General features: G+C 38.7%; 2 protein-coding genes across 5 annotated transcripts; one reads left to right on the plus strand and one right to left on the minus strand.

Moving 5' to 3' along the window:
• Positions 1-77: 77 nt before the first annotated feature.
• Positions 78-27,927, minus strand: ccdc138 (coiled-coil domain containing 138). Of its 3 annotated transcripts, XM_085384794.1 has the most exons (15): positions 27,603-27,927; positions 27,182-27,221; positions 26,302-26,404; positions 26,116-26,204; positions 25,823-25,986; positions 25,523-25,660; positions 25,218-25,337; positions 24,790-24,867; positions 24,452-24,571; positions 23,805-23,933; positions 23,537-23,653; positions 21,649-21,826; positions 11,373-11,546; positions 5,254-5,392; positions 80-4,023 (listed from the first exon to the last, which is right to left on the minus strand). In XM_085384794.1, the coding sequence occupies exons 1-15, from the start codon at positions 27,681-27,683 to the stop codon at positions 3,897-3,899; spliced, it is 1,797 nt and encodes a 598-aa protein (XP_085240920.1). In that variant the 5' UTR covers positions 27,684-27,927; the 3' UTR covers positions 80-3,896. The 3 variants fall into 3 exon arrangements, with proteins under 3 accessions (XP_085240922.1, XP_085240921.1, XP_085240920.1); XM_085384796.1 differs by lacking the exons at positions 26,116-26,204; positions 27,603-27,927 and adding an exon at positions 27,581-27,602 and having other exon boundaries at positions 78-4,023; XM_085384795.1 differs by lacking the exon at positions 26,116-26,204 and having other exon boundaries at positions 79-4,023; positions 27,603-27,702.
• On the plus strand, positions 14,595-21,003 carry LOC146651316 (uncharacterized). 2 transcript variants are annotated; one of them, XM_085384213.1, is made up of 3 exons: positions 14,595-14,613; positions 14,722-14,895; positions 18,430-21,003. In XM_085384213.1, the coding sequence occupies exon 3, from the start codon at positions 18,815-18,817 to the stop codon at positions 20,495-20,497; it is 1,683 nt and encodes a 560-aa protein (XP_085240339.1). In that variant the 5' UTR covers positions 14,595-14,613; positions 14,722-14,895; positions 18,430-18,814; the 3' UTR covers positions 20,498-21,003. The 2 variants fall into 2 exon arrangements, with proteins under 2 accessions (XP_085240339.1, XP_085240340.1); XM_085384214.1 differs by lacking the exon at positions 14,595-14,613 and having other exon boundaries at positions 14,703-14,895; positions 18,440-21,003.

The raw sequence follows: 27,927 nt of genomic DNA on the forward strand, positions 1-27,927 counted from the left end.
CATATTTTATGATTCTGCATTCTTTTCAATTACAGTGTTTTTTAACATTCATTATTACTGCATGCTAACTACAGTACAGTCGAAGTAGAACAAAGGGAACGAGATTATATTAAGGCTAATGAACTACACTTAAGATATATTTGGTTAGTTCTAGAGAAACATCTTTGTGAGGTGTAATTAAAAGGTATTTAACGGCTTTTTCTCATCAGCCAATTACATTGCAGCAACTCACACATTTTGGCATGTAGAGGCGGTGAAGAGGACCTGCTGAAGTTCAAACTGAGCAACAGAAGGGGTTTAGGAAAGCAACTTTCAATGTGACATGGTTGTTAGTGCCAGAGGTGCCAGACTGCTTCAGGCAACAGTAACTCAAACAACCACTAAGGTATGCAGAAGACCAAAATTTCATCCAGGCTAACCAAAACTGGGCAAGATTGGAAAAACATTGCTTGTTCTGTCTTTATTTCTGTTTTGACATTCAGATGTCACAATTTGGTGTAAACAACATGAAAGCAAGGATCCATCTGCCAGTATCAGTTGTTCAGTCTGTGGGGCATATTTCCTTGCCATGCATGGGGTCTCTTAGTACCAAGTAAGCATCATTTAAACACCTACCAGAGTATTGTTAGTGATCACGTCTATCTCTTTATGACCACAGTGTACCCATCTTCTGACAGCTGCTTCCAACAGGAAAATGTTGGTCTTTGTGTATCCACAACAGTGGTACCTATAGGATAACTTGACTGCTCATCGAGAAACATTGTTTTAACCTGACAACACTGTTTAAATGGCACAGACTGCACGTGTTACCATTCTGCACAACATCTCCAGACTGCAGCTTTGCCAAAGCAACAGATGAGTTGACGAAGTCTGAAAGTGACGAGTGAATGGATGCTGAGCTCCAGCTCAATCTGTACTACATCCAAAGAGAGACAGATGAGGATGAAACAGCGGATTTAACATGCTGACGTTGACAGAGATTTCATTAACCACAGCACATGGCCTGAACCGAAAGATTAAATTATTCAGACTTCTCTAAGACAAATTCAGAACATATTGATGTGCTACTACAAACACTTTAAGTTTATTCTTTTGTGTACTGACCTTACAAAAGTGTGAAGCAAAAGTCAAGCAAATAAATAATTTTCATCCACATTTGGTCTTCTGATACTCCTAATTCTATTTTCATATCAAGGGACAAACATATAATATTTACTTTCAACAAAGGAATACAGGAATAATTGAAAAATCTCTCTCCCTCTGAGAGAGACAGATAATTTCGCTCTCTCTCGCTCACTATCTATAGAGAGATATGATAAAGATATCATATGATTTAAAGCCCCTATGTTTAAGAGTGATAATGACCTGTTCTATAGTTCTAACTATAAACACATCACTCACACAACTGATCAATAAAATTGTTGGTGCAACCTCAAACATAGTAATAAAAGTTTCTTTATAATTCTTAAGCAAAATCCTGAAGCTTTGAATTTTAGGGCCTGTGACTTTAAGTAGATGTAAGTGGATTTATTGGTTTGTCCTTCTGCAGCGTGCAGGAATCAGGAGAATGAGAGCAGATTTGAAGGTAGGTTATTTATAACAGAGCTACTGGCCAAAAGCTACGTTGTTATCCATTATCATCCCATGACATGAAAAACATCAAAGATGGATATAACACAGGTATTCCTTGTAACAAAGAAATATACAAATGACTTTATACACAGATTAAAGTGGTGCATACACACTGCGAGGTGCTTTCTGCAATTAGGCAGAATTGGATGGTAGTCTGTAACACTTCAAGAACAGGAAGTGAGTGAAGGCAGAGGCAAGGATTAAAGGGTGGAAGCTGAAAATGGAAGAATGTTGCACCAAATTCAGGAAGGAATTGAGAATGGTTCTGGGTAGTAATGAAGAGTTACAAAATGACTGGGAAGGTACAGCCATAGTGCTGAGAGAAACTGCCAAGAATCTGTTTGATGTATCCTCTGGACAACGGAAAGAGGACAAGGAGACTTAGTGGTGTAATGAGGAAGTACAGTAAAGTATTCAAAGGAAGGGGTTGGGAAAGAAAAAGTGGGAGATGAAGGAAGAAGACAGTAGTACAGGGAGGCTGGACATACGGCATAGAGAGGTGGCAAAGGAAAAGGCTTATAGTGAATTGTATGTGAAGCTGGACAGTAAGAGAAGAGAAATGCACTACAGATGGAATAAGTTGATGAGCCATGCCAAGACGCCATGGCAAAGAGTCGGGGTGAGGTGATGATCAATGCTGAGAAAGAGCTCTACAGATGTGATGTTTGCTTTGAGAGTGCTGATGGAGAACTACAGAGGTCAGAGGGAGTTATACGGGGTCTTTATGGATCTAGAGAAAGCATGATAGGGTTCCAGGGACTGTGGTAACTATGAGGAAGTCAGCAGTGGCAGCAAAGTATGTGAGGCTGGTGCAGAACGTGTATGAGAATGTGATGAGGTGTGTGGTTGGACAGGTGGGATTTTATCACAGATTGGCTCAGAGCACCTTTTTTTTTTTTTTTTTAAATTGGCAGAGGCTGACAGATGAGGTCAGGTAGGAGGGCTCTGGGAAGTCTCTCCTGGAAGACAGTCTGAAAAGGTGGAGGTCTGCACTGAAGAGAAGGGGAATGAAAGTCAGCAGAAGCAGGACAGAACACATTTGAAGGGGTAGGTGAACATGCGAGGAGTAGAAATAGTGACGGTAGATGAGTTTCAACAATCAAACTAAAGCAATGTATAGGTGCACAAATGAGGTGAAGAAGAGAGTGCAGCAGGGTAGAGTGGGTGGAGATGAGTGCCAGGGGTAATTTGTGACAGGATTGCAGCAACAGTGAAAAGGAAGATTTACAAGATGCCACTGAGCTCTGCTGTGATGTATGGTTTGGAGATGATGGCACCGACAAAAACATAGAAGGAGCAGAAGTCGCTCAGATTTTTACTGGGAGAAACAAGAGGAAAATGTCAATATAAATCAGTAGTTTTATCTGAAAATGACATGTTGCCTCCCAGGAAGTGAGTCATGTTTACCAGTGAATCAAATCATGTGCAAATTTAAATCAGTTTTTTGGGGTTTACAAAGAAACCCAATGACAGAGTACATGGTAGTCTATATCTTACAATAAACACGTGATTTAAGAACACAAATCTTTCATTCCAAAAACCTAACCTGAGCAGAAGTCTGCACTTTAACAAACGTAATTAATTGGGGATTTGCTTTGCGGATATTAAAAAACCTGCATGTATAACCTTTAAATTCACCAAAGAATGACTGCATTATATTTGAAATATCAGCTGTAATTGCTCCAGTGCGTTCCATCAACCACCACTAGCGCATCTCATATTGAGACTATTACTCTCTGTCAACTCAGACTTGCTCTGGAACAAAGAAATGAGACAAGTTTATACAAAACACAGGGGGGGTGGGGGGTTCAGTACTTCATGTGCCATCCAAACTTAATATGCTTCAGTTCTTTTTGTTTATTGCCATTAAACCATTTTACAGTCACAACCTCTCTTGGCAAGAGTGACACTCACTTTTATATGGAAAAATGGGTTTATGATCTCCAAAAAAAGAACAATTTGCATTTTGGAAAACAAAAAATATGGGTCAGAGACTTAAAACATACACAGCTTTAAATCAAAGTGCTTATGACAAATAAAATACAAACACTTCATTGTATTACTAATAAAGAAAGCATGTCTCCAGTTATAATCTGAGGTAAACCAGGGTGGAGCTGCTGTTTTCATGTACTTTTGAAGTTTAAGCAAATCTTTCAAAAAGAAGAAAAAAACCCAAACAGAATCCAGGGAAAGTGTTGAAATAGTGAAGGAGAAGGGATGTCATCTTGAATAAGTTTCTGCAGACCAACACGATGAGAATTGTATTATTTAATGTTGTGGAGGATCGATCTAAGGTTCAGGCAGAGGAAAGCGTGTGTGTTTTTGGTTTTGTGATGCAGCTCTTCTATTTGGAGATGCAGGGAGGAAAGTTCAAACAGATGATGGTTCTTCCTGGAAAAAGTTGAAAGAAAATGAAAAACAAAGTGTTTGTCTCTACCTGCTGTGAACAAAGTCCATTACTGTGCTGTTTCAAATTTCACATTATGTCTCTAGCCTCCAATGTTGCATATCAAAAATACAAATTAGTGCTCCATGGCACAACATAAGACGTTTTGGGACATTGTTTAGGTTGTTTGATTAGACTGCTAATATGCTAAATGCTAGCAAACATATCCCTTAAAATCTAGTAATGTGAAAAGGTCTTGCGCCCACCCCTCATTTCTTTATATCTTTTAAGGAAAATGGGAGCTGAAAGCGATTTAATAAAACCTGTAAATGTACATGAAAACAGGGTCTAAGAAGCAAATTTAGCGTTTACAACATTCTAACAAGCTTAAAAATCAATATTTGTTATGACCAAATGTATTATTCGACACAGCCTGAGCTTTTATAGCCAAGCTTTGTTGTAATTTCTTTCAGTTATCTTCGGTAATAGTTCTCCAACATTAAATGCGCTTCTTGAAGCACAATCAAAGCTCTTCTTTGGATGTTGGCGGCATTTTGTTCCATTCTCTGTCAAAATGATCCCACACCACTTCAATAATGTTGCGGTCTGGGCTCTGAAGAGGCCAGTGCATAACTGACAGTGTTTGATTGTGTCACTTTCTATTGAGGTGTACTTTTAGTACACTGGCAGTGTATTTGGGATCACAAGCTAAAATGCAACCCCAAACCATGACAAAGCTGTTATACCTTCCTCCCAACCTACTTCATACAGACTCATGATGATTTGAACCAAACATTTCGAATTTTGAAATGAGAAATTTTATGAAAGACTCCATAAAACTTTTGCTACTGATCTTCAACCCAATAAATAAAAGAAAACATTCCTCTAAAAAATGGTGCAGTATTAGGACTGGACTGAAAAAGAGTGAAAGAGCATCCAATATCCAGGGTAAAAACAAAAAGCTGTGACCTGAAGCTGTGCAAAGGATGAACAAATCCATGTTGAAAATGCAAAGACAAATCTCGTGTATTCCTGGAGTAAGTCGTGACAATCCACAAAATAAATGTTGCAAAACATGTTCACTTCCACTAAATCTTCTATTCAAATGCTGATTGGCTATTAAATATTTCTATTCATGAAGTCAAACGTAAACACATGAATCCAAGCAGGCAGGTAGTTTTTAGCCACGCCCAGAGAAATGCTTCCATGTTTAATATGGACATCACTGTGTCTACCTGATGTTGGAGAGCTTCTGCAGAAGGATGGAGAACTTCTCCAAAGATGGGAGGTCCAGATGAGGGTTTTTAAGAAGCAAGAAGGATGTTTGGAAAAACTCTTCACAGCTACATGCATCCAGAAAGGAATTTAAGTAGCCTATGAGCACAACAACAAAAGCAAAGAGAACAGGATATTATCAAGGCAATCAATTCTGATGATCTGCAACACATTTTATTCAATGTCAAAACTTCTAAAGAGATGGGAATTATCAGCTTAATTTTGCCAGCAAGAAAACTACACGAACACACCAACAAACCATGAATAACACAGAAAAACAGGAACACATATGCTGGTCAGAGTGTCTCTTAGAACATTGTATTTCCATATTGTCACTTTTAACTTTGACCTCAAACCTCAAACATACACAAACTCACACAGGGAGATGAAACAAAGGACAAAAACACCAGTGCTCACAGATGGGAGCTGTAGATCTCTTAAATTAATAACAGCAAACGTTGACCTTAAAATGAAGACGATTTCGAGTAAACAAACATTTGTTTCTGCTAAAAGTCACATTCCCGCTCCTTGAAAAAGTAGCTGTTTGTTAAAACACACATGCAGCGAGGGAATACAATCTGAGCAACAGAGGGACTTTTTTTGGCTGGTGAAGCAGCGCCACTGGCATCAAATCACAGCGGAAGATGGATGGGGAAGAATAGCACCGGGCTTAGATAAGAAAGGATCAGACAGATAGAAAGATAATATGACAAAGATAAGAAGGGAAACATGGATTGGTCAGTCTTTTTCCAACAATATCTTACCCTCAAAATCACTATGGATAACTATGGTAAAATGAATACTACTGGTATTCATTTTACAGCTTATAGGTACATTTGACAAATTTCAAATTTAAGCATTTTTAAACTGCCTTTAACTCCAGACTTTTAATGTAAGCTTAAACATGGCCCACACAGACAAACATAATCCACCAGTGAAGCAGAAGGTACAAGGCTCCAACTAATTATATGTTTCAATAAGACAATTATTTTTAATATAGTCAAATCAAATGTAGAATAAACAGTGTTATCACCAAAACTCCCCAAGGTCCTGTTATTTAAAGCTATGCTGGGTTAATAGTTGAAAAGATTGAGTTACTGGTAGGGAATGTGACTACCTCTGTACAAGAAGAGGCGATTTGACCACAGATGTTTGGTACATTTGTGTATAAATGGACCTTTTTACATTTTTAAAAAAAATTTTTTTTATTGCTAACCTTAAGGTGTAAACCTTTCCCCCTGTTCCTCAGCCCTTTTCCATCTCCCCTCATTACTGCTTGTAAAACAGAATAATTAGCAAGTCTCGCAAGGCTTACAATCCCCTTGAAACACACAAATATCTGCACACACATACAAACACACAGACCTCAGTCCCCAGTCGCCTCTGGCATATGGTCCTGCTGTTTATTAGTATGCAGCAGTTTAAATGATACGGCTCATAACCCTGCTGAACTCACCCTTCCATGAAAACACACTGCAGCTGGTATCTTAACCTTGTCCACCTCCATCTACTCTTTTGTCTTCCAATAAGTAAGACAGAAAGTGGTAGGGGTCCAAGGTTTTATGACCACAATTTCCAGATCTATTGCCTGACCACTAGTTATGATTGATCTAAGTTCAGGAAAAAAAAAAAAAAAAAAAAAAAAAAAAAAAAACAACAACGTAATTTTTCACATGTGGTTTTTATGTGGGGAATATATGGAGTGATACACCAGGAGGGCTGTTTTAACTCAAAGAAAATAGTGATATTCAAAGCAGTCTATAAATCAGGGCTAGCAAAGTAATCACAGCAGCTTTGTCAATCAAAACCAGTTTTTAGGCAATATGAATTATACAGTTTTAAAATTGGCTCATAAGCTGGATAAAACTTGAACCATCCATTTAAAAAGTTGTTTTCAAAGAAGTCAGCAGAATCTAAATAAAAGAGAATGCAATATGTTTTAAAAAATGAACTCTACATTTTATTGGAAATGGTGAAAACATAAATGTGCTTATTTTAAATTGAATTAAAATAACCTTTTTAGAAAAGTCAGGAGAGGGACTTCTTTACCAATGTGTTGCATCACTTTTTTTTTTTTTTTGCTTAAAGCCTTTGGGAACAGAAAAGACCAACTACTACCATCTCGAAACATGTTTTATACACAAGCTTCCTGTGTTGTTTCCTCCAACTGTAATGAACAAATTGTACACTTTTAGAAAACTCATCCTATAATAGTAATAGGAAAAAGCACTTTCTATATGAAAAACAGTTGTGGTCAGAGGTTTACATACACTCATCTTGGACATGAATTTCATGGTAATTTGAGTCTTTCAACCCCTACTAGCATTTCGTTAATTGTCCATCAGGACCCCTGACCACTCTTTTTGGACTTTTTGGACATTTAATTGGATCGTTTTACTGGGACAGACTCTGCTTTAAAGCATAATCCATAAATTTTCAACACGGTTGACAATGGAGCTTTCCAGCAGCTGAAAATGTGCATGCTTTATCCATTCCAAAACCAATTTTGATGTGTGTTTGCGATCATTGTCATGTTGGAATACCGAGACACGTCCAGTTTTAAATGTGTAGCTGCTGAGTTCAGAAGAAGTTGAAGAATTCGGATGTAGCCCTAATTTTCATGATTTCACCCACTTCCTAAAATGTACCAGTACCACTGACCACACAACAGCCACAGAGCATGATACCACCACCACCATGCTTGACAGCTGGTACAGTGCTTTTTGAAAGCCTGATATTTACTGAGGTCTTTAGTGCCTTCTTTGTTGGCCAACACCCTCTCAAGTCCAATATAAAACCAACTTTACTGTGGACAGGGGCACTGGTGTTCCAACAGTTTCCAATTCCTTCCAAGCTTGAGCCTTGGTTGTTCCTGAGCCTCATCTAAGGGTAAAAATTTAGGTGTTCTCTCCAAGACCTTGGCAAATTGGTGACACATCTAAACAACTCATATTCAATTGTTTAGAAATGGCTTCAAGTGCCCTTCCCAACTTGTGTAAATCTATTGGTCAATCAATTAGTAAAGCTGGTAAAGAGAAACTACCAGTTATAGTCCATCATGATCACTATTGAGATGTTAAAAGGCCTTAAAAGATTGAGCCAGTATATATACACACTTTTGACTCTGTGTGGATTAGAGAGAGAAAAAAAAAGACTTGTATTATTGCTTTTTAAGCACTCAATCTTTGTTAAATAATTAATTGTTTACCATTATTATGGGATGTCCATACAGGAAGTCATTCTTTCACTGGGCATTGGTTTGTAGATAATTATTGGTCCTGGACATTCCAAGGTCCAGTTGCCTAGGTAACTCTCTAATGTCTTTACCACCCTGTAACATTTCAATCAACAGTCGCCCTCACTATGATTAGTAGTTACTTTAAAGTTTCACCTTGAAGTTCAGAAAAGTTTCACTCAGAACATGCTCACTTTGGGTTTGTCTGTGGTTATTTTGCTTGTCATTGCTTGGAGTTGGTGAATGCCAGTGACGGTCTATGGTTTCATGTTGCTGCCCCTTGCTTCCCTTGTGAATGTTCTTTTAAAATATAATTGCTGATACCTTTAAAGAAACTATTCTGGATTAAGAAAAACAAAAACAACACCCCAAACAAATCAAGGACCACCTCAAACAGCATTAAACTGTCAGATAACAGAGCATCAATAGATTTTAATATCTTCTAACATTGTGCAAATACCAAGTATCTTAGATTTAAAAATGTTTTCAATCGTGAAATTGTTTTTGTTATCACTGTAGTGTAAGGTACAATCATTTAAATAAATAGACTACAGTTATTCACATTAACAGATAGTATTCATGTATCAAAAACCTCTTCATAAAAAGATTTGACAGTTTTGTGGAAAAATATGAATTAATGACAGATAGTCAGTATGGGTTCAGAAACAACAGATCAACAGCTTTGGCACTGATAGATTTAATGGAAAAGATAACGGAATGTATGGATAATAAGAGGTATGCGCTCGGAGTTTTCTTAGATCTAAAGAAGGCGTTTGATACTGTTAATCATGAAATTCTATTAAAAAAACTGGAAAAGTACGGGTTTAGGGGAGTGGTTTTGGAATGGTTAAAAAGCTATGTAGGGAATAGGCAACAATATGTACAAATAAATGAATATAAATCTAATTTGATGGATATAGCTTGTGGAGTACCTCAAGGTTCAGTACTGGGTCCAAAAATGTTTATTATGTACTTAAATGATATCTGCAGAGTATCGGAGATTTTAAAGTTTGTAATATTTGCAGATGACACAAATATACTGTGTTCAGGTGTGGAGTTGCCACAGGTTTTGGAAATGATCACACAGGAATTAACGATATTAAAGAAGTGGTTTGATATAAATAAATTATCATTGAATCTAGATAAAACCAAATTTATGTTGTTTGGAAACCAAAAGAAAAACATCGAAGTAGAAATATGTGTTGACAATGTATATTTAGAAAGAGTAAATGCAATAAAATTTCTTGGGGTGATCATTGACCACAAGCTCTGTTGGAAGCCACACATTACTTATGTTCGGGGGAAATTGGCACGGGGCATTGCCGTCCTGGGGAAAGCAAAGCATATGTTGGATCAGAAAGCACTGCACATTTTATACTGTGCTTTACTACTGCCATATATGAGCTACTGTGTAGAGGTCTGGGGAAACACATACAAAAGTAACACACAAACAATAACTACAATACAGAAAAGGGCCATTAGATTAATAAATAATGTAGGGTACAGGGACCATACAAATGCACTCTTTGTCAAAATGCAAGCTATCAAATTCCAAGACTTGGTGAAGCTTAAAACAGCGCAGATAATGTATAAAGTAAGAAATAAACTGCTTCCCAAAGAAATCTGTAAATTGTTCATAGAAAGAGAAGGTAGGTATAACTTAAGAGGGAGATGGAATTTAAAAATACAAAGTGCTAGAACAACTTTAAGAACTATGTCTATCTCAATTGCAGGAGTTAAATTATGGAACAGTCTAACAGAAGAAATAAAAGACAGTCAAAACATAAAACAGTTTAAAGTAAAATATAAAAACCTAATTTTAAATAAGTATAAGAATGAAGAAAACGGGGTTAACCCAGGACGGTAATGTTGCTGGAAATGGTGTTGCGGTTCTTTTTTGTTTGTTTTTTTTGTTTTGGTTTGTTGTTTTTCCATAACTTGTGTATCTGCAAATATACACATTCTGTATTTTTCATATGAAAGAAACTATACTGTGGTGGGGCTTGCTAATTTCTTGTTTTGATTTATGTATGTTATGTTTTGTTTTACTTCATATGTTTCATATGTTGTTTGTTTAATTTAAGACAAAAAAAATTAAATGAATGAGAGGTAAAACTTGAGGGGGTAGGGACAAATAAGTAAATACTTCAGCCTACTCCTTTTCAAACAAATAATGGAATGATATTTTGTAATGATTGTGAAGGCACATGTTTGAAATGTTTGAAATAAAAATGAACTGAACTGAAATTCCCACTTTTTAATTATTTCCTAGGGTGTGCGATACCAGTGACTGAATGGTAAATGGACTGGTTCTCATACAGCGCTTTTTAACTCTGAGAACTCAAAGTGCTCTATATAAACTTGCCTCATTCATCCATTCATACAAGCACTTTATTTCTATGCTTTTTCTACCCAAGTGCTTTCTATCTAACATTCACACATATTCATACTCTGATGGATGCATCAGAGAGCAACTTGGGGTTACTACCATGCCCAAAAACATTTGGCATGCAAAACGTCTTGCTACTCAATGCAAATCTACTACTACTACTGCTACTCAGCAGGCACACGTATCAACATTCATGAACTGATCAGCATTGACCCTTTTAGGTTAAATGTACCAGAAGGACGCTGCAGAAACTGTGAGTCACCACATTATATTCACTAAAAATAGGAAAAATAAAATTACAATGGAAGCCAAAGCCTTTTACTGTAAGCCTGTCTTTGCTCTGAGCTGCATTGGGAAAGGGGAAAAAAAAAAAAAAAAAAAAAAAAAAAAAAAAAAAAAAAAACACGCCATAACCATTCATCTAAAAGTGTTTACCACAAAACAAGCCTACTTACAGGACTCCTCACTGAGTTTCATCAGAATGTCTATAGGCATGTTGAGCCCTGTGCGACTCCCCTGAAGCACTGAAAGCAGCCTCTGCACTCCTCCATAGTGGATGAACAGCCCTCGATTCTCCTCATTCATCAGTTCTATATAGAGACTTTCAAGTGCCTGGGACAGCACATCAGCTGCAAATGACAAGAGTAAAGTAGAAACAGTCAAAAACACTCCAGGTGTCTAGATGAAAATGACACATTTCTTTCAGTTGAAATTATAGTCTTAAAATATATAAAAATAATATGTTGTTTTGTTTTGTTTTTTACATTTAAAGTAGCTGTTTTTGTTATTTTAATTTTTTTCCCCCAATAATTTTAAAAATAATAATAACAATTATATTTAATGGTATTACTAACGATTTTTAATATATTTACATACATACATACATACATACATGTTTATCATGTTAAAAGGGTAACAGTGGAAGATCTCATTGAATTTTGTTTGAAGGTTTCCACGTGTTCATTTCAAGCTCGGAGACCTCTCGGTAGCCTAGCCCCCACCATTTTCATTGTTTTTTGTTCTTGCTGAGAATTATACATACATAAAAACAGCTTGTACAAACTGTAAAGTTAATTAAAAGAAAACAAAACAACATGCAAATGTTTATAAGTCTTGGGATATTGTATTGAGCCTCATACAGAGAGGTCCAGTGAACAGCTACAAAATGCACTTCAATCACATCTTTGCTGTTATAAAATCCATTGTTGTACAAAAACATAAAAATTCTGTATTTGTCCAAATACTTATGGTTCTAACTGTATGATTACTTATTTGAGGTTACTCACTGAGGCAGAGACCTTTCTTAGTGTATCCCTTTGCATTAGATGCATTACACATGGAAAGTACTCATTCACCAGCTGTTTCCTATCTTCTCCCACTTAACTCACAACTTTCCACTGTACTTTGGATGTAATGGCTACAGTCCTCTGACAAAGTTATTTTCAGATTTCCAAAAGCTTCATATTTTACCTGACATATGATAAAGGCCAAGCTTTGTTAGTTTAAGTGCCTGAGTTTGGTATATATAAAAATGAGCAATTAGCAAAGGAGAAGAAATATCTCTTTCTTACAGTCAATTTGGCTCCTCAACAATCCACAAGGAAAAAAAAAAAAAAACTAAACCTGGTAGGCAGATTGACAGAAAACAGTCTACACTGATGTGCTGAGGGAGCCCTCGAGCAGACGGAAGGTCATTTTAGAAAAGAGTTTCATAAAATATGTCAGGATTTGTCAGGTTTGTGGGCTGAACTCAGAGAGCCAACCAAGATTTATAGTGTGGAAGGGCAAAGAGCTCCTTGCCTCTTTAAAATATTTGCACGTAACGGAAGAGGGCCAAGAACCTAAAGCAATGCTAGCAGCTCTGTGATCTGAGGATTTTCCTTATCAAACCCAGCCGAGAGTTTAGATCCAAAACTATCACTCACTGTCAATATATAAACTGTGGATGGAAGAATAACATGTTAGTGTAACATGATGCCAATATCCTAACGTTTAGCAAGAAATGTTTACCATCCTACTGTCTTAGTTAAGCTTTGTTTAGGAACAAACAGAAATCGTGTAAACCCATCCAGCAGTTTAATATTTAAGTCTGCACTCAGACACCAAACCCTGACCCAGGTTCAACTATATAGAGCCAGGCATATCTTCTAATTATCTCAGAAAAGACAGTAGTTACTTATATTTTTTTCTCTTTCTTATTTTACTGGTTGCGAAAATTGTCACACTTATTTCTCTGAGCTCTGATGGGCTGAGATGCTAACCGTGTCTGCACTCGGAACTGAGCTGTTAGTGATGCATATGTAGTAGAAGTATAACTTGACAGAAAAAAAGCTTTTAAACCTCATTTAGGACCAAAAATGTCAAAGTTTTATGTATTTTTTGTATCATTCATTTCCTTGGAAAATTAAATGTGACCACTGATTCTATATATGCAGATTTTATATCCTAGTGACCAGTCAGTTAAAGTTATCGCTCTCCATTCATCTTTGTTTAAAAATAACATTCAAAATAACTGTCCAGCATTGTTAATGACATAGCTGCTGAGTGCTGACACTTGCTTCTAAAAGGAAACTTCAGGGCTGGCTACCTCTGAATGGCAATGGATAACAACTGGTGTGCCTAACAATGCTTTAGACTGCAGTACTGCTTTACAATACAACACAATTTTTGCAATGGAACTCAACTCAAAGACAATATTATATGTTGTTAAGGTAATTGATGATAATAAATATCATGTCTTTGGTACTTCTAATCATGACAGTGAATGCAGTCTACCAAACATGTCCATTATTTAATCTCTGCATTTATTTCAAAGTATGGTCCCATGTTTTAAATCAGAGCATAGCATCAAGTCAGTTATACTTCCAGAATATTGATCTGGTCATTTAAGTAGCAGAGCGGGGTTGTTAATCAGTCTCACCTGCTTCGGTGTTAATGGCATTAACAGCAGATGCACTAGAGCAGGGTTGGGCAATTCCAGGCCTCGAGGGCCGGTGTCCTGCAGGTTTTAGATCTCACCTTAGGTCAACACACCTGAATCACATGATTAGTTCATTACCAGGCCTCTGGAGAACTTCAGGACATGTTGGGAGCTAATTTAGCCATTTAAATCAGCTGTGTTGGTTCAAGGACACATCTAAAACCTGCAGGGACACCGGCCCTCGGGGCCTGGAATTGCCCACCCCTGCACTAGAGACACAATAATTGGGCAACCCGCAAAACAGTAATGGTTTTACAGGTGGAGGCCTCTGCCTTTTTTCCCCAACCATCTTTTTAATGTTGTTAAGAGAATTTTTATTTTAGTTAAATCATTAAAGTATAATCAAGTAGAAACAAGTATGCCTTATAATCAAGTGTTTATATATTTTCACACGGTAAAGCTTACTGTTGAAAAGAACACAATGTATTCCTTGCTTAAGTGTGTGAGATGTTTGACAAAGACAGGACATATACATGCATTCTTTACTTCAGTGTCTGCGATGTCAGATAAGCATGAATACTGCTGTGTCGTTGTTTTTCAGTTTGTGTGCAGAAGTTAGATAGCTAAGACAATGCCTGAGCTCTCCCCTCTTCAGTTGAAAGAGGAAGTATTATGTAACCCATTTTGCCTTATAAATAAAGCGAGTAAACGGTGCTCGGTGTGTTAGTCTGCTCAGAGACTCTCACCCGTGCGCACGTCTTTGAAACTCTGAGTCGGTCTGCCAGTGTCTCATTTCTCTCTTACTGTGTTTGAACAAATTGTCAACCCTTGACATTTAATTGGTCCTTCGAGCCGGATTAACTGACTGTTATTTTAACGTCTAGTTTTCCACAGACGGTCTCCATCGGATCCTGACGTCGTGACGCCTGCGCTGGAAGAAATCTGATCAGTAAAACGAAAAACCCGGGAACGTGAATTCGATCTCCGGTCAGCGTTCGGCCTTCACGGCTCCAGGACCCGATGAGCACCGGATCTTAAAACGCAGCGCCACAGTAGAGGTGAATATGACACGCATTCCACCAAGCGCTAAAATACGTTGATATTGAGATTTTCCTTTAAGTAGTGTGTAAACCTAGGTACGCCGACAGATCTCAGTGTCCATGCGGGACTAAGAAGACGACAGGCAAGAGCGAAATTCTAGAAAAATCGCTATTAAAAGTTCCGGTCGCTCTGGGAGTGGCTGCAACGGAACAGGTTTCCGGTCACTCAAGAAGAGTGGCTGAAGGTGAAGGTGTTACACAAATAAATAGGCCTACGGAAAATCTCAATAAAAATCATAGAAACGCGCTTTGTTTGTGAGGAGTGAGTTGTTTTTACGACCCAATACGCGGTCGAACCACTTCTCAAACTGTTTTCCTGTGTACACTCACGTATTGGTAAAGGTGGAAAAAAGGGTTGTGCTTCATCACGTAAAATTGATAACCGCTCTCTCAATTAGTGGGAGAGTAGAAGGCTGTTATCGAAAACCCATTCTCACTTTTTCATGCCAAAGAAGGTGTCACAGTTCTGACGTAATTAGTTCAAAATGGGTAACTCTAAAACTAAAGTAAAATTAACAGCAGATGAAGGATGGTTGGAAAAAAACTGTCCAAATGCAGGAAGAGTCAGTGCAAATAGGTGGAGAAATCCACATAAAATTTATTGCCCAGCCTGGCAAGGCAAATGCAATCAAGAATCAATAACTGCTTTAAAGGCTGCTTTACAAAAAGAATTATTTGAGGAAAAGAGCCAAAAGAAAAAAGCAAAACGCTTAGCAGAATGGCACCTTTTCAAGGCGTGGATGGTAGAAAACGATAAACGCATTGCTAAACGTGCCCAAAAGCAGGAAACTAAAGATAAACAGAAAACTGCAGGAGAAGAAAAACCGTACCCCCCTCCTTATGCTCTTCAGCCTGCACAGCCTGCAGCAGCTGCACCTAACCTTACGTCAGCACTTCCTGTAAGCTCTCCTCACAAACCTTTTGTTTCAAATCCCTATATGGAGGCCAGACAACAATTAAAAAATGCCTTCCTAAATGGTCTACTGCCTAAGATAAAAGCACATGTAGACAAACACTGGGTCACTCAAAATACAGGAACCTTGCCTGAAGCCCTACAATATGCTGAGCATGCAGTCAAAATTCAAAAACAAAAAGAAAAAACAGAAGGAGTTTTCATGATTGATCCAGAGACAGGCTTTATAGCCTTCTCAGGACAGCAACACACGGCAGGTTTTAAGCAAAGTAGGGGAAAGCAAAAAGCAGGACAAAGAAGAGATAGAAGAGATATGAGATGTTATAACTGTGGTAAAATCGGGCACTTTGCTCGAAACTGTAGAAATGTAAGCCAAGAACAGGAAGGTGGAGATGACAGGCGCAGACGCCGTGATGAATGACTAGCACAAGAAAAGGGAAGTGAAACAAGTGAAGGGGAGGTTTACAATGTAGAACAACTACTGTTAGGTTCAGAAGACAAGCCAACAGTTGTAATATATGTGAAAGGTGTGCCGTTAAAAAAATGTTTTGGGACACAGGAGCTTGTAAAACTGTTTTAACTGTAGAAGTCCCAAATGTAACATTTTCAAAAGACACTTTAATTGTGAAATCAGCCTCAGGACATGTGACATTGCAACATCTAACCGATCCCCTTTTATGTCACATAGAGATAGTGGCTGTGGCGGCAAAAATCAGTGCATTTATGACCCATCATGCCCAGATTGTATGAAATAAATAAAAGGAAATCATTCATATGAAGACCTTTTCTATAAAAAAAAAAAAGAGAGATGCATAAGGTAGATTAAGGCTGTGTCATTGTTCAGCCAAGGAAAGTGTGTGAAAAGATAAATGTTTCCATCCTGGAGGGTGGGTGAGACTGCAGCTCACTCACAGTCCCTGATGGATACAAAATAAAATATAATATTAATATTGACAAGAAGTATCTTAGCCAGTATGATGTGAGATGGACAATTGTTATGAAGTAGTCTGCATCAAGCTTAAAGGTTTGCTCAAACTCAGTATAATGAAATATGAGATGAAGAAAATAAAAGCAATATCTAAACCAATTAGGTGCATAGAGGCACTTAACCTGCTTGAAAACCTGTCATTTATCCTAGATAAATATTACTGAGATACAGAGCACATCTATAATAACAACTAATAAGCCAAACCCTGTAAGATAATAACTAAACCTGCAGGATTATGAAGCTGAATTAAATGTGTGGACACCGCTAAGTTGATAAGCATGTTACACATTTTCTTTTATTTTTTATTTATTGGTTTTTTTTAGAACAGAGGCTGCATGCTATTAAAAGCGAACACATGCAGCTGTCTGTGAGCTCAGTTTCCCCTCACACTTCTGCTCTGTTTCTGGCAGCATTTTTCTTTGTCTTTTTGTATCCTGACTCATGTATGTTTTTGTTTGTTTTTGTTTTTTGATTATTTTGTTGGTTTGGAAACAAATTTGTGCCAATACTTGTGGATTACGGTGACACATAGTGATTAGGCATATGATTTACAAATACCCAGTTTTAGAACTGTGAGCTATGAACAATGCAAAGTTTAGGAAAATATATATATATATATATACAAAACAAATTGATGTTTTAACAACAGAAACCATAGATCTAATACCTTTAGAAATACTAGCAGATGCACAGAAAACAGCATCGCTGAGTGAACAAAAATCTTGGGTGAAAGATGGAGCAGAATTAAAAGACAACCTTATGATGTGTAATGGCAAACCAGTGCTTCCAAAATCTTTGCATAGAACTGCTGCTTTAGTGACACATGGGAAAACTCATGTGTCATCAGGAGGGATGATTAATATTCTTAATAAACAATTCTATACAAAAAATTTTGAAAGTTCAGCACAAGAGTTTATCAGAACATGTATGATTTGCCAAAGACACAACGCACAGGGAAATCTACGTCCAAAGCGAGGGCATTTCCCTATACCACCGCATCCATTTCACACTGTCCACATGGATTTCATAGAATTAAATGAATCACAATCCTCCAAATATGCACTTGTGATAATTGATGTATTTTCCAAGTGGCCAGAAATATACCCAGTGAAAAAAGCAGATGCAATATCAGTAGCAAAATGTCTATGTAATCATTTTATTCCAACGTACGGTATTCCATCTCTGATAAGATCAGACAATGGCACACATTTTGTAAATGAAGTAATAAGTAAAGTTTCTGAAGCTTTGGGCTTCAGCATAAAACATCACTGTTCTTATCATCCACAAAGTGCAGGATTAGTCGAGAGAACTAACGGCACAATTAAACAAAGGTTGAGGAAATGTATGGAAGAGACTAAAAAACCTTGGCCTGAATGTCTAAGCTTGGTTAAATTATGGATGAGAATAACTCAAGGAACAGGTGGTCTAACGCCATTTGAAATCGTACATGGCAGACATTTTCCACTCCCCATAATGAGTGAGCCAATTAATAAATCTATTGCAGAAACAACAATGGCAGAATGGATGACAAAACTATTTGAGAATAAAGAAGTGAGATTAAGCAATCAACTGCCGAGTGACTTTTCTTCAGTTTCTTGCAGGTTGAACCCCGGTGATTGGATTCTGATTAAAGTCCTCCAGCGGAAAAACTGGAGTGCTCCAAAGTGGGAAGGTCCCTTCCAGGTGCTACTTACCACACCCACAGCGTGTAAGATAGCCGAACGAGTTTCGTGGATTCATCAATCCCACGTGAAGAAAGTGTTTGCACCACAATAAGACGCCGGTTCCCCTGACTCTTACGTGAACCCCTGCTGGAGGACAGGGCTGAACGGGTTTCCCGCCCTGTGCTTCCTCGGCAGTGCTACTCACGTGGGAGCTCGGGTGTGCCTGGTCGCCCTGAAGATCAGACTGACCTATCCCACCGAAGAGCAGAACCAATAATAACACCAGGGACGCCTGAATAAAATCTCAACAAGATGACTGAGGAAAACAACCTGATAAATCCAGAAGAAGAACCAGCTTCAGAATCAATGCTAGCACCAGTTCCAGCCCCAAAGCTGTTGTGCTTGGGCGCTTGTGACATCAAACAAAAACTACTCATGTGCTACATATTCTGTCTAATGGCTATCCTCCTGATGACGACACTCTTTTGGTTGATGCCCAGTGGAACCCACAAGACAGTACCAATTATTCTCCGACCTAAGAGGTGGACCCACGACAACTCGCACCTGAAGGAGATAGACAAAGAACACAACCACCCGTGGCTGAACAATGCATGGTACCGGTATGTCCATGACAGAGTGCACAGAGAAGACAATGCCGCAAACTGCTATGTCTGCTCACATATGCCCACGACAGCACTCCATGCCACAGTGTATGGAAAACCCCCAACCAAGGCTGAAGCACTCTGCATATATGACAAAGCCATTACCGGGACCTGCTCAACACCAGGAAAACCTGTGATGGTGATAGGTGGATCCATAAAGGACCAAAACAGCAACACATGCCACAACACTACACAATATATAGTCCCACAGAGTGTAAAGTCTTTAATCTACAACATAACAAACTGCACCCACCAGTACCCAAATATAAACTACACCTGCAATGAAGCCTACTGGGTGCATATAAACGTCAGCCATAGAAAACTGAAATCATTCTCAGTTGTTTTGCCACCTGACATACAACACCCAGTGTGCTTTAACTTCACAGGAGCAACCGGACAAACAGGTACGCCCCAGGGTCTGAAGAAATTAGGACAAAACCGAAACTGCTCCATGATCCTGGCGGCACCAGATTGGGATGGCATCGGCTCATCGACAGGTACATACTGGGTACAGGGCGCAGCTTGGGCGTGTGGCCTGAAAGTCTATTTCATGCTGCCACCAAACAGCACCGGACTCTGTGCCCCTGTTCTGGTATCTGACCACACCTTTAAGATGTCAGTGAACAGCAACACCAGAGCTAAACGTAGCACAGGCCTCAAGCCCCATGATCCATATCTTGGTTCTGATGTACCAGATGACTTCAAACTCTGGACCAAGAGCCAGAAGGTAATACACGCTTTGTTTCCATGGATAGGAGTAGGGAAACACGCACTACGGATAGAAACCCTGGACTATCGTTTTGGATTATTTTTAAATGCTTCAACCCGCATTAATCAAGGACAGAATGAAGAAATTGATGCAATTCGCATCACTGTCATGCAGCACCGAGTGGCTTTAGACATCATTCTCGCAGAGAAAGGTGGTCTCTGCGTATTGTTTAACACTACATGTTGTACCTACATACCTGATAACATCCATTCATTAAACATGACAAATGCTTTGAATGTTTTGAAACAACTGAGAGACGCTCAGCAGCAGGACTACGTTACCGATACTCAAGGTTGGTGGGACTGGCTGCTGAGCGGCTCTTGGAAATCTCTACTGATTAAAGGCCTGTTGGCCCTTTTCAGTGTGATGTTACTATTTTGCCTTTTCATTGCTTGTATTATCCCATGTCTGAGAAGCATAATGACAAACATGTTCAAGCGTATGTTAGGAAACCATGTCTTGGCTCAGTCAGTTATGGAGGATCCCTATCGTCAGTATGGTATGCTGAGTGTGGGAGAGAGAGAAGAAAATCTCTATGACAATCTTGACAAGCTTGTTGTTTAATTATTTCACTGAATGACGTGCAAGTTGAAAATGTGACTAACAAGTGACTATGCATTGAGTAAAACATGTGAAATATATTAACATCAGGAGGGAATGTTAAGAGAATTTTTATTTTAGTTAAATCATTAAAGTATAATCAAGTAGAAACAAGTATGCCTTATAATCAAGTGTTTATATATTTTCACACGGTAAAGCTTACTGTTGAAAAGAACACAATGTATTCCTTGCTTAAGTGTGTGAGATGTTTGACAAAGACAGGACATATACATGCATTCTTTACTTCAGTGTCTGCGATGTCAGATAAGCATGAATACTGCTGTGTCGTTGTTTTTCAGTTTGTGTGCAGAAGTTAGATAGCTAAGACAATGCCTGAGCTCTCCCCTCTTCAGTTGAAAGAGGAAGTATTATGTAACCCATTTTGCCTTATAAATAAAGCGAGTAAACGGTGCTCGGTGTGTTAGTCTGCTCAGAGACTCTCACCCGTGCGCACGTCTTTGAAACTCTGAGTCGGTCTGCCAGTGTCTCATTTCTCTCTTACTGTGTTTGAACAAATTGTCAACCCTTGACAAATGTATTTTCTCATTAGTTTTGCATTTGGCTAGGGTTAGTCTCACTATTGGTAGCATGATGAAGTTGCACAGATAGTGCAACTCCTTCTAGGATGGCACATCAATATGTCCCTATTGCCAGAAGATTCACTGTTGCTTCCAGCACAGTCTCAAGAGCATGGAGGAGACTCCAGGAGAAAGGCAGTTACTCTAGGAGAGCTACACAGGGCTGTAAAAGATACTTAACTCATCCGCAAGAATGGTATCTGCTCCTCTGAGGAAGGAGGGACATGATGAGCACTGCCAGAGCCCTAAAAAATCTCCAGCAGGCCACTAGTGTGAATATTTTTGACCAAACAATCGGAAACAGACTTCATTAGAGTAGCCTGAGGGCCTGACTTTCTGTATTGGGTCCTGTGCTCACTGCACATATATATATATATATATATACACATATATACATACATACATATATATACACATACATACATATATATACACATACATACACATATACACATACATACACATATACACATACATACACATATACACATACATACACACACACACACATATATATACACGTGTTTTCATTAATACCTTGTGTGATGGTGCTGAAGATAATGAGGACAGAAAGGATCCGTGTATGAGGACAAGGGCTTCGGTAAAGGGGCCAACTTCCAGCTGCTTCAGAGCATTTCATAGGGTGATCTGAATCTTCTGCAGGCTTTGACACTTCCTCTCCTATCCATTGCAGAGTAGCAGATGGTGCTACATGCTAGGCAAAATATACAGAAACACACACTCAGATGCTCTGGCCATTGCGCAATATTAGCAACTGTGCCTGCAATCATTCACTTTTGTTATATAACTGTCAAAACAGAAATTACATGCCTACAATGATCTTCATCAAATGCTAGTGTATAAAATACAAGGTCAGCCTGACAGGGAGCCAGCAGGCTTCTTCTGCAACTTTTCCATAACTGATGGATCTAATAAATCAGCACAGTAAACTACAGCTACTATCCAAGATTTATGTATTTTGAAAGCTGAAGAGCTGGTGGTCTTTCCCTTTCCCCAAGGTCTCCACTGGTTCACCAAGAACCCTCATCTTAAAGTCATCTCTGTTTCTCCATCTATGTGTTTTGGCTCAAAGCCAGTTGGTATTCATCATATAAAGGGAACACGTTATTTAGCAATAAGGAAGCAAGTGGTTTAACGGGCCCAAGCTCCCTGTAGCAGGACTAGTGACAAGGACTTAAGGCTGGAAGATTGGACACGGTAGAAAGTAAGTGGATAAGGACAGTTGGTGTAGGCTGAACCCAAGCTCATAGCTGGGACTGAGGCCAGATGACTGGCAGCTGGTAAGGACTTCATACGAGCATGAAAATTGCAGTCCAAGTCTGCAAATGGGATTGGGCCACGGTTTAATAATGTCTCACATTCAGATAGCAATTGCTGATATACAATGTTTGTTATCTAGGACTCTTGAGGGGCTTGTGGCCAGATAAGGAGAAGGACACACACCCTTATCAGAGCCACAAAAACGGCGACAGCCTGCTCAAATGTCTAGACTCTGTCTGACACACATACAGGCAGGGGACTTCAGAAAACCAAGCATCTCATGTAAACACAAGATGAAACTCGACAGGACTACCAAACAAGAAAGCCTTCCTTAGTGTGAAGGGAGATGTAGCGATAAAGTGGATATCCCCCGCTTGAAGTCTATGTGTACCTCTGATGTGTGGGGAGGGAAAAACTGTGTCAACTTTAGAGCCAGCCTCATGTTTTGAAATGAGGTCCAGCAGCTTTCTGCTAGCAGAATAACACTCAGCTTTATAAAGGCTGATGAAATATGAATGAGCCAGGCCACAGAATTACCTGCATCTTGTTATAGATTGTAATCTCACCCTGCTGTGTTCTTACTTTCTAAAAGCAAAGCTTATCTAGTAACAGGAATAACACTGCTGCTGAAAAGTGTCCAGAAGCAATGTTTTAGGAATAAAGCAGCTGTTACTTAGATTAATGTCCTTTCAGGCAGCTATGCGGGAGATTTAGTTTTTAAACAGTGGCAGATCATATAAACAAGATGCAGCCCATTTTGTCTTTCTTGCAGAAAAACAAACCATCCCCCCTGAAGGTCACTGTCTTGGCATCGTTTTTTCAGCACTGGCTTGTTTGCTCACAGTGAACACACGCTTAAAATTTTCATGAAAAAGAATAGTGACTGTGTTAGACTTTGTTTATAATGATCTCAGCCAGAGCTTAAATAGTCATAGCGTAACATTTCTTTCAACAACCCAACAAGAACATTTCCTAATAAATATCATGCATGGCCAAAGGTTTAATTATTATTTTTTTTAGCTGAATTCCGGTAAAAATGTCATGCTCCACATGTCCATAATATAATACAGTAAGTTCCTTGGTGCATCTAAAAATTACCTGCTCTAAAAACACAGCTTGCTCACAGAAATAATATTATCTTTACCTGCCTGCTGTTGTCCAAGTGTCTCAAAGCAGAGTAAATGAGGCGAAGCAGGTTGAGGAGGAGCTTAGGTTCTGACAAAGGAGTGTGATGAAGCTGGTCTGCTAATAACGGGAGCACCTAAGAAACCCAAGATAAGTTATGTCTAATCAAACTCTGTCCGTGTCTCATCATCTCCTGCTTTTTTGTTGTTGTGACACCAACTGTGTGTGTTGGAATAGAGCCGGGAAGAAATGCAAAGATCAGAGCAAAGCTGCATTGAGCACACCACCTTGAGGAATCTTTCGCTGAGCAGAACCTCTGAACACCGGCCTACACCTTCCACTTTGTTTTCTGTTACATCAAGCACCCACTCCAGCAGAAAGGATATGAGCTTCAGTGGAGAGGGAGTTACGCTGCCCTGAAGGAAGAAGGGTGAAAAATAAGTTACAGTTGCTGTGTTTATTAGACCTCTCCCAGCTCAAATATAATGCAAAGAAAAAGTGTTAAAAAAGAAAATAAAGCAATAAAAGTTTGACAAAACCAGCTTTCTCAGCAGGGATATAACTGTATCCAACTCCGTATATCTATCTTCATCAATAGCAGTGATGATAACTTAACATAATCACAAACTATGATTTATCATGTCAGTTGGAAGTATGCGTGTGGTTTGTGGAGAAGGGCTGTTGTACCATTTCCTTTCCGGGTATATGTAAAGAGCAGTGTTAGTGTTTGTCTAACCACACTAAACCACATGCAGCGTTTTTCACTAAACACATTAACGATAGATTAAGTAACATGGCTGTAATTAGAGGAAATCTGTAAATCCTGCTGATTGGTAGTACATTTAACTGTTAAACAAACAACCCCCCCGGTCCCACTCCCACACACAGAGACGCACGCACACACACAGAGACACACTCTGAGTAGATGAAGTACCTTGTTGTTGGGTTTTCCAGAAGCTGTTGCTTTCTCCTTGTTGCATGGCTTAAAACACTCGGTACTCTTAATACTCCCTTTGTTGCAGCTTCTTGTTGCTAAATTGTGCTCATATTTCCTCTTAAAATAATAATAAAAAAAAAAAGCCAAAAAAAGTAAATGTCAATATCTGTTTTGTCTATTTACTAAAGATAACAGATATCAGAATGGCCTCCTTTATTCAACTCTCATTATTTAGATGCTGAAAACTGATTGTGAGACTAAATGTCACAACTTTAAGGCTTTTCATATAAAACATGAAGGAACGGCCTTTTCTGCACTGATATATTTGTTGTTACCTGAAGATTTTCAAGCCGAGCCTGCACCCTCTTGGATTGGCTCTCCAGCCTCTTATTTCGTTCACCGATCTCATTCAACTGTTGATTTGAAAAAAGAAAAAAAAGACAATGACAATAATCAGTGCGCTGTTGCAATATAAATTCCCCAAAAGCACTTAGATCAACAAAACAAGTGTAGACAAAGCAATCCTAATACACTGTCGTATTAGTGAACTTCCAGATATCTTATGTTGTAGCGCCCTCCTCTGGATCAACAAGCTACTGGCTTGGTAAGAAAACTTTAACTTCTTTTTTGGGAACATTTGAATGGTAATTTTGAAGATGCCATCATCTTCATTTTGAATATGACATTCAAAAGTTGGAAATAATCATGCTTATGAAATGTTCAGACCTAGATTAGAAATTTTACAAATGCAACCAATTCCAACCTGCTTCTTCATGTTATCATTGAGCTCCTTGATTGTCTCGAAATTGCTTTTAAGCCTCTTGTTTTCTTTGTTTCTCTCTCGAAGAAGGTCCTGCAGCCGGCTCAGTTCATGCTGGTGTTTCTGGTGAGATGCACACATAACTGAACATTCACACAAAATGAAGATAGCAGTGACACCTTATGGAATAATCCATGACCTGTAAGTGCATGGATGGTTATGTAGAAGGTGGAAGGAAAGGGAACTATGTGTGGTGAAGAACACGTCCCTTCTTTTTAATGTAATATGATGTTTTATTCGTGTCAAACCTCCTCTATAGTCACAATGCGACTGTGGACCATCTCTTTCATCCCAGCCAGCTTCAGCAAAGCCTCTTCTTGCCGTTTTAGCCTCCTTTCTCTCTCATGCAATTCTCTCTCCCGCTGCTGCTGATTTTGTCGCTCTGCCTGTGAACACACAAATGCATGCTGAGTCTACAGCTTCAGCACAACAAAAACCGAAATACCTAACATGCCATGTTTGTAAGGTTTCTTCATTTTAATTGATTGAGCAATTCTGGACATAGAGCTTTATTTATTCTATTATGAGAGGAAGAAATATGTGTAAACCTTTAGCTGTTTGTGTATGGTCATCATTTCATGGTAAATCTTGACTAGTGCAAAGGAAGATGAGTCACATGAGTTGGGAAACTGGAAATCCCACTGCAGCTCTCTGTCACTCTCAGCTTCCTGGGACCCAGAGCTACCATCCAGATAGGAAGGCAAGGTCACATCTGGACAAGAGTATCAAGTTATTAAAAGAAAACTTTAAATCAACTTAGGATATAATTTCAGCTTCTGAGTGAAGCAGAAAACATTTGCCTTGGCAACAAAGTGGACTACTACCTGTGAAACACACATACCCATTTCTGTAAACAGCACCTGAGACTCCTGAAGTGGGACTACTGTGGAGTCTGCACTCAGGTCCTCATTGTTGCCATGCAAACTACAACTGTGCCAAATTAAACCAAACACAACCACATACAGGTTTTGCTCAAAGAAGTCATCATTAACATGCAAACACTTCCATGGTGTTACTGATCACTTACTGCTCAGGATGATTGGCGACTGCTTTGAACAGTTCATGCACAGCTCTGTTGTAGCATTTCAACTCTTTGGACCCACCAGTCAAAACAAGTCTTTGTGCAAAGTCTAAAAAAAAAAAAATATTAAAAATAATAATTCTAGTCATTCAATAATTTCTTTAATTTGTGTAGCACTGTCCGTACATGTGATGTGGCAAGTGCAATATGTGGTCTAACTTTAGAAATGTGTCCAAAATGGAAAAACTAGCTCTCAGTGAGATTTTATATCAGCAATTGGCAATTTGTTTTCTCAAGGGCCCACATGAGATTGTTGTAGGCGGCCGCACTAACGAGCTGAACTCAATTCTGCTAAATATGAATTTTAGCTCTTTATAAGCTTTCCCATGAATGCCTCCACAGCAGCGCCAGTTTCCCATGTGACCCTTGGGAAAATCAACCGCCCACTCCTGTTTTAGAGCTTCAGTAATTTGCTTAGACAAGTTGAATGTTTTTCAAAACACCAAATTTTTTTGCAATGGGACAATTGCGCTTGAAATTTCTTTTAAAGAAAGCTGGGCTACCAGCTGCAGTAGCTCTATATACTTTGTTTCACTTAAAAAACAAAAACAAGAAAACAAAAACAACAATGTAATTTCCCCAAGACTCTCTGAACTTTTGCATTTTGTTATGTACAGAACATTGCAACCCACTGTGTCAACAGTAGCATTTGGGGCTTGTTTTTAAGCTTTTCACCATTTTTAAAATAGAAAAAAAGCTATAATTCAATAATATCATGTTAACCAGTGAAGACAAATGTGGTGTGACGTGCAATATTTAATAAATATATAACGCTTAAAGATCTGTTGGAACCCAAAAGGGCATGTGACACCCAGACTACACTTACCATCACTGGTTCCTGTGGTAGTTCCCTTTGGAGGTAGAACCTTAAAGACAGTGCATGTTTTAGAACATAGGTGCAAAAAGACAAAATGTCATATAACTATTTGTCAAATAACGTGGCGACTACTCTTACACGAAGCCTACATACACAGCTGGTAAACCAGAAATACAGAGGCTCGGTGTTCAACTAGCTACACGTTAACCTAGTCTGTTTCTTATGAATTTAGATACAGGGATGGGAGACCAGATATTAATGATTTAAACGCGTAGGTTAACGTACATTTAACCAGTAGTAACTATGTAAACAAGCTTGGTAAACGTCGGTCGGAGAACAAACAGAAGAATGGACAGGCAACTTTTGCACAGGGTAGCGTTTCCAAGATACTGCACCACAAAACTTAACTGTGTACTTCAAATTGTCAAACCTGCTTCCTCCTCTCCAAATATTGCTGCCCAGGCTTTTCCACTGTGTTATTCAAGTCGGCATCCTTGAAATGTTGGTTCATAGCTACTATTACTGTGATTAGAATCTTCCTCCTCTTCACTTTTATCCCACGAGTTTACGTAAAATAAAAAATAAAACCAACTTCCGGTTAAAACTTTCGAATTAAAACCTCTTCATATCATGGATAAAGGTACTTTTTCTGAGCTGGTATTCTGTAAAGTCGTAACATATTCGACATTACTGGTGGCATGTTGGAAAACTTCCTTAACCAACCGTGTTCGCTAACTTTAAAGCACCATCCAAAA

The sequence above is a fragment of the Rhamphochromis longiceps genome, linkage group LG16 (genome assembly GCF_057381845.1).
Source record: "Rhamphochromis longiceps isolate RC_006_pf linkage group LG16, R_longiceps_female_GT1.1, whole genome shotgun sequence".
Taxonomy (NCBI): Eukaryota; Metazoa; Chordata; class Actinopteri; order Cichliformes; family Cichlidae; genus Rhamphochromis; species Rhamphochromis longiceps.

Excerpts from the sequence above, each read along its gene's own strand:
- LOC146651316 (XM_085384213.1), top strand. The coding sequence starts at position 18,815 with ATGACTGAGGAAAACAACCTGATAAATCCAGAAGAAGAACCAGCTTCA.
- ccdc138 (XM_085384794.1), bottom strand. The coding sequence starts at position 27,683 with ATGAACCAACATTTCAAGGATGCCGACTTGAATAACACAGTGGAAAAG. Across the intron at positions 25,987-26,115 it reads GGTGCTGTTTACAGAAATGG|ATGTGACCTTGCCTTCCTAT; the intron begins GTATGTGTGTTT and ends ACTCTTGTCCAG. Across the intron at positions 11,547-21,648 it reads CTTCAGCACCATCACACAAG|CTGATGTGCTGTCCCAGGCA; the intron begins GTATTAATGAAA and ends TGTCATTTGCAG.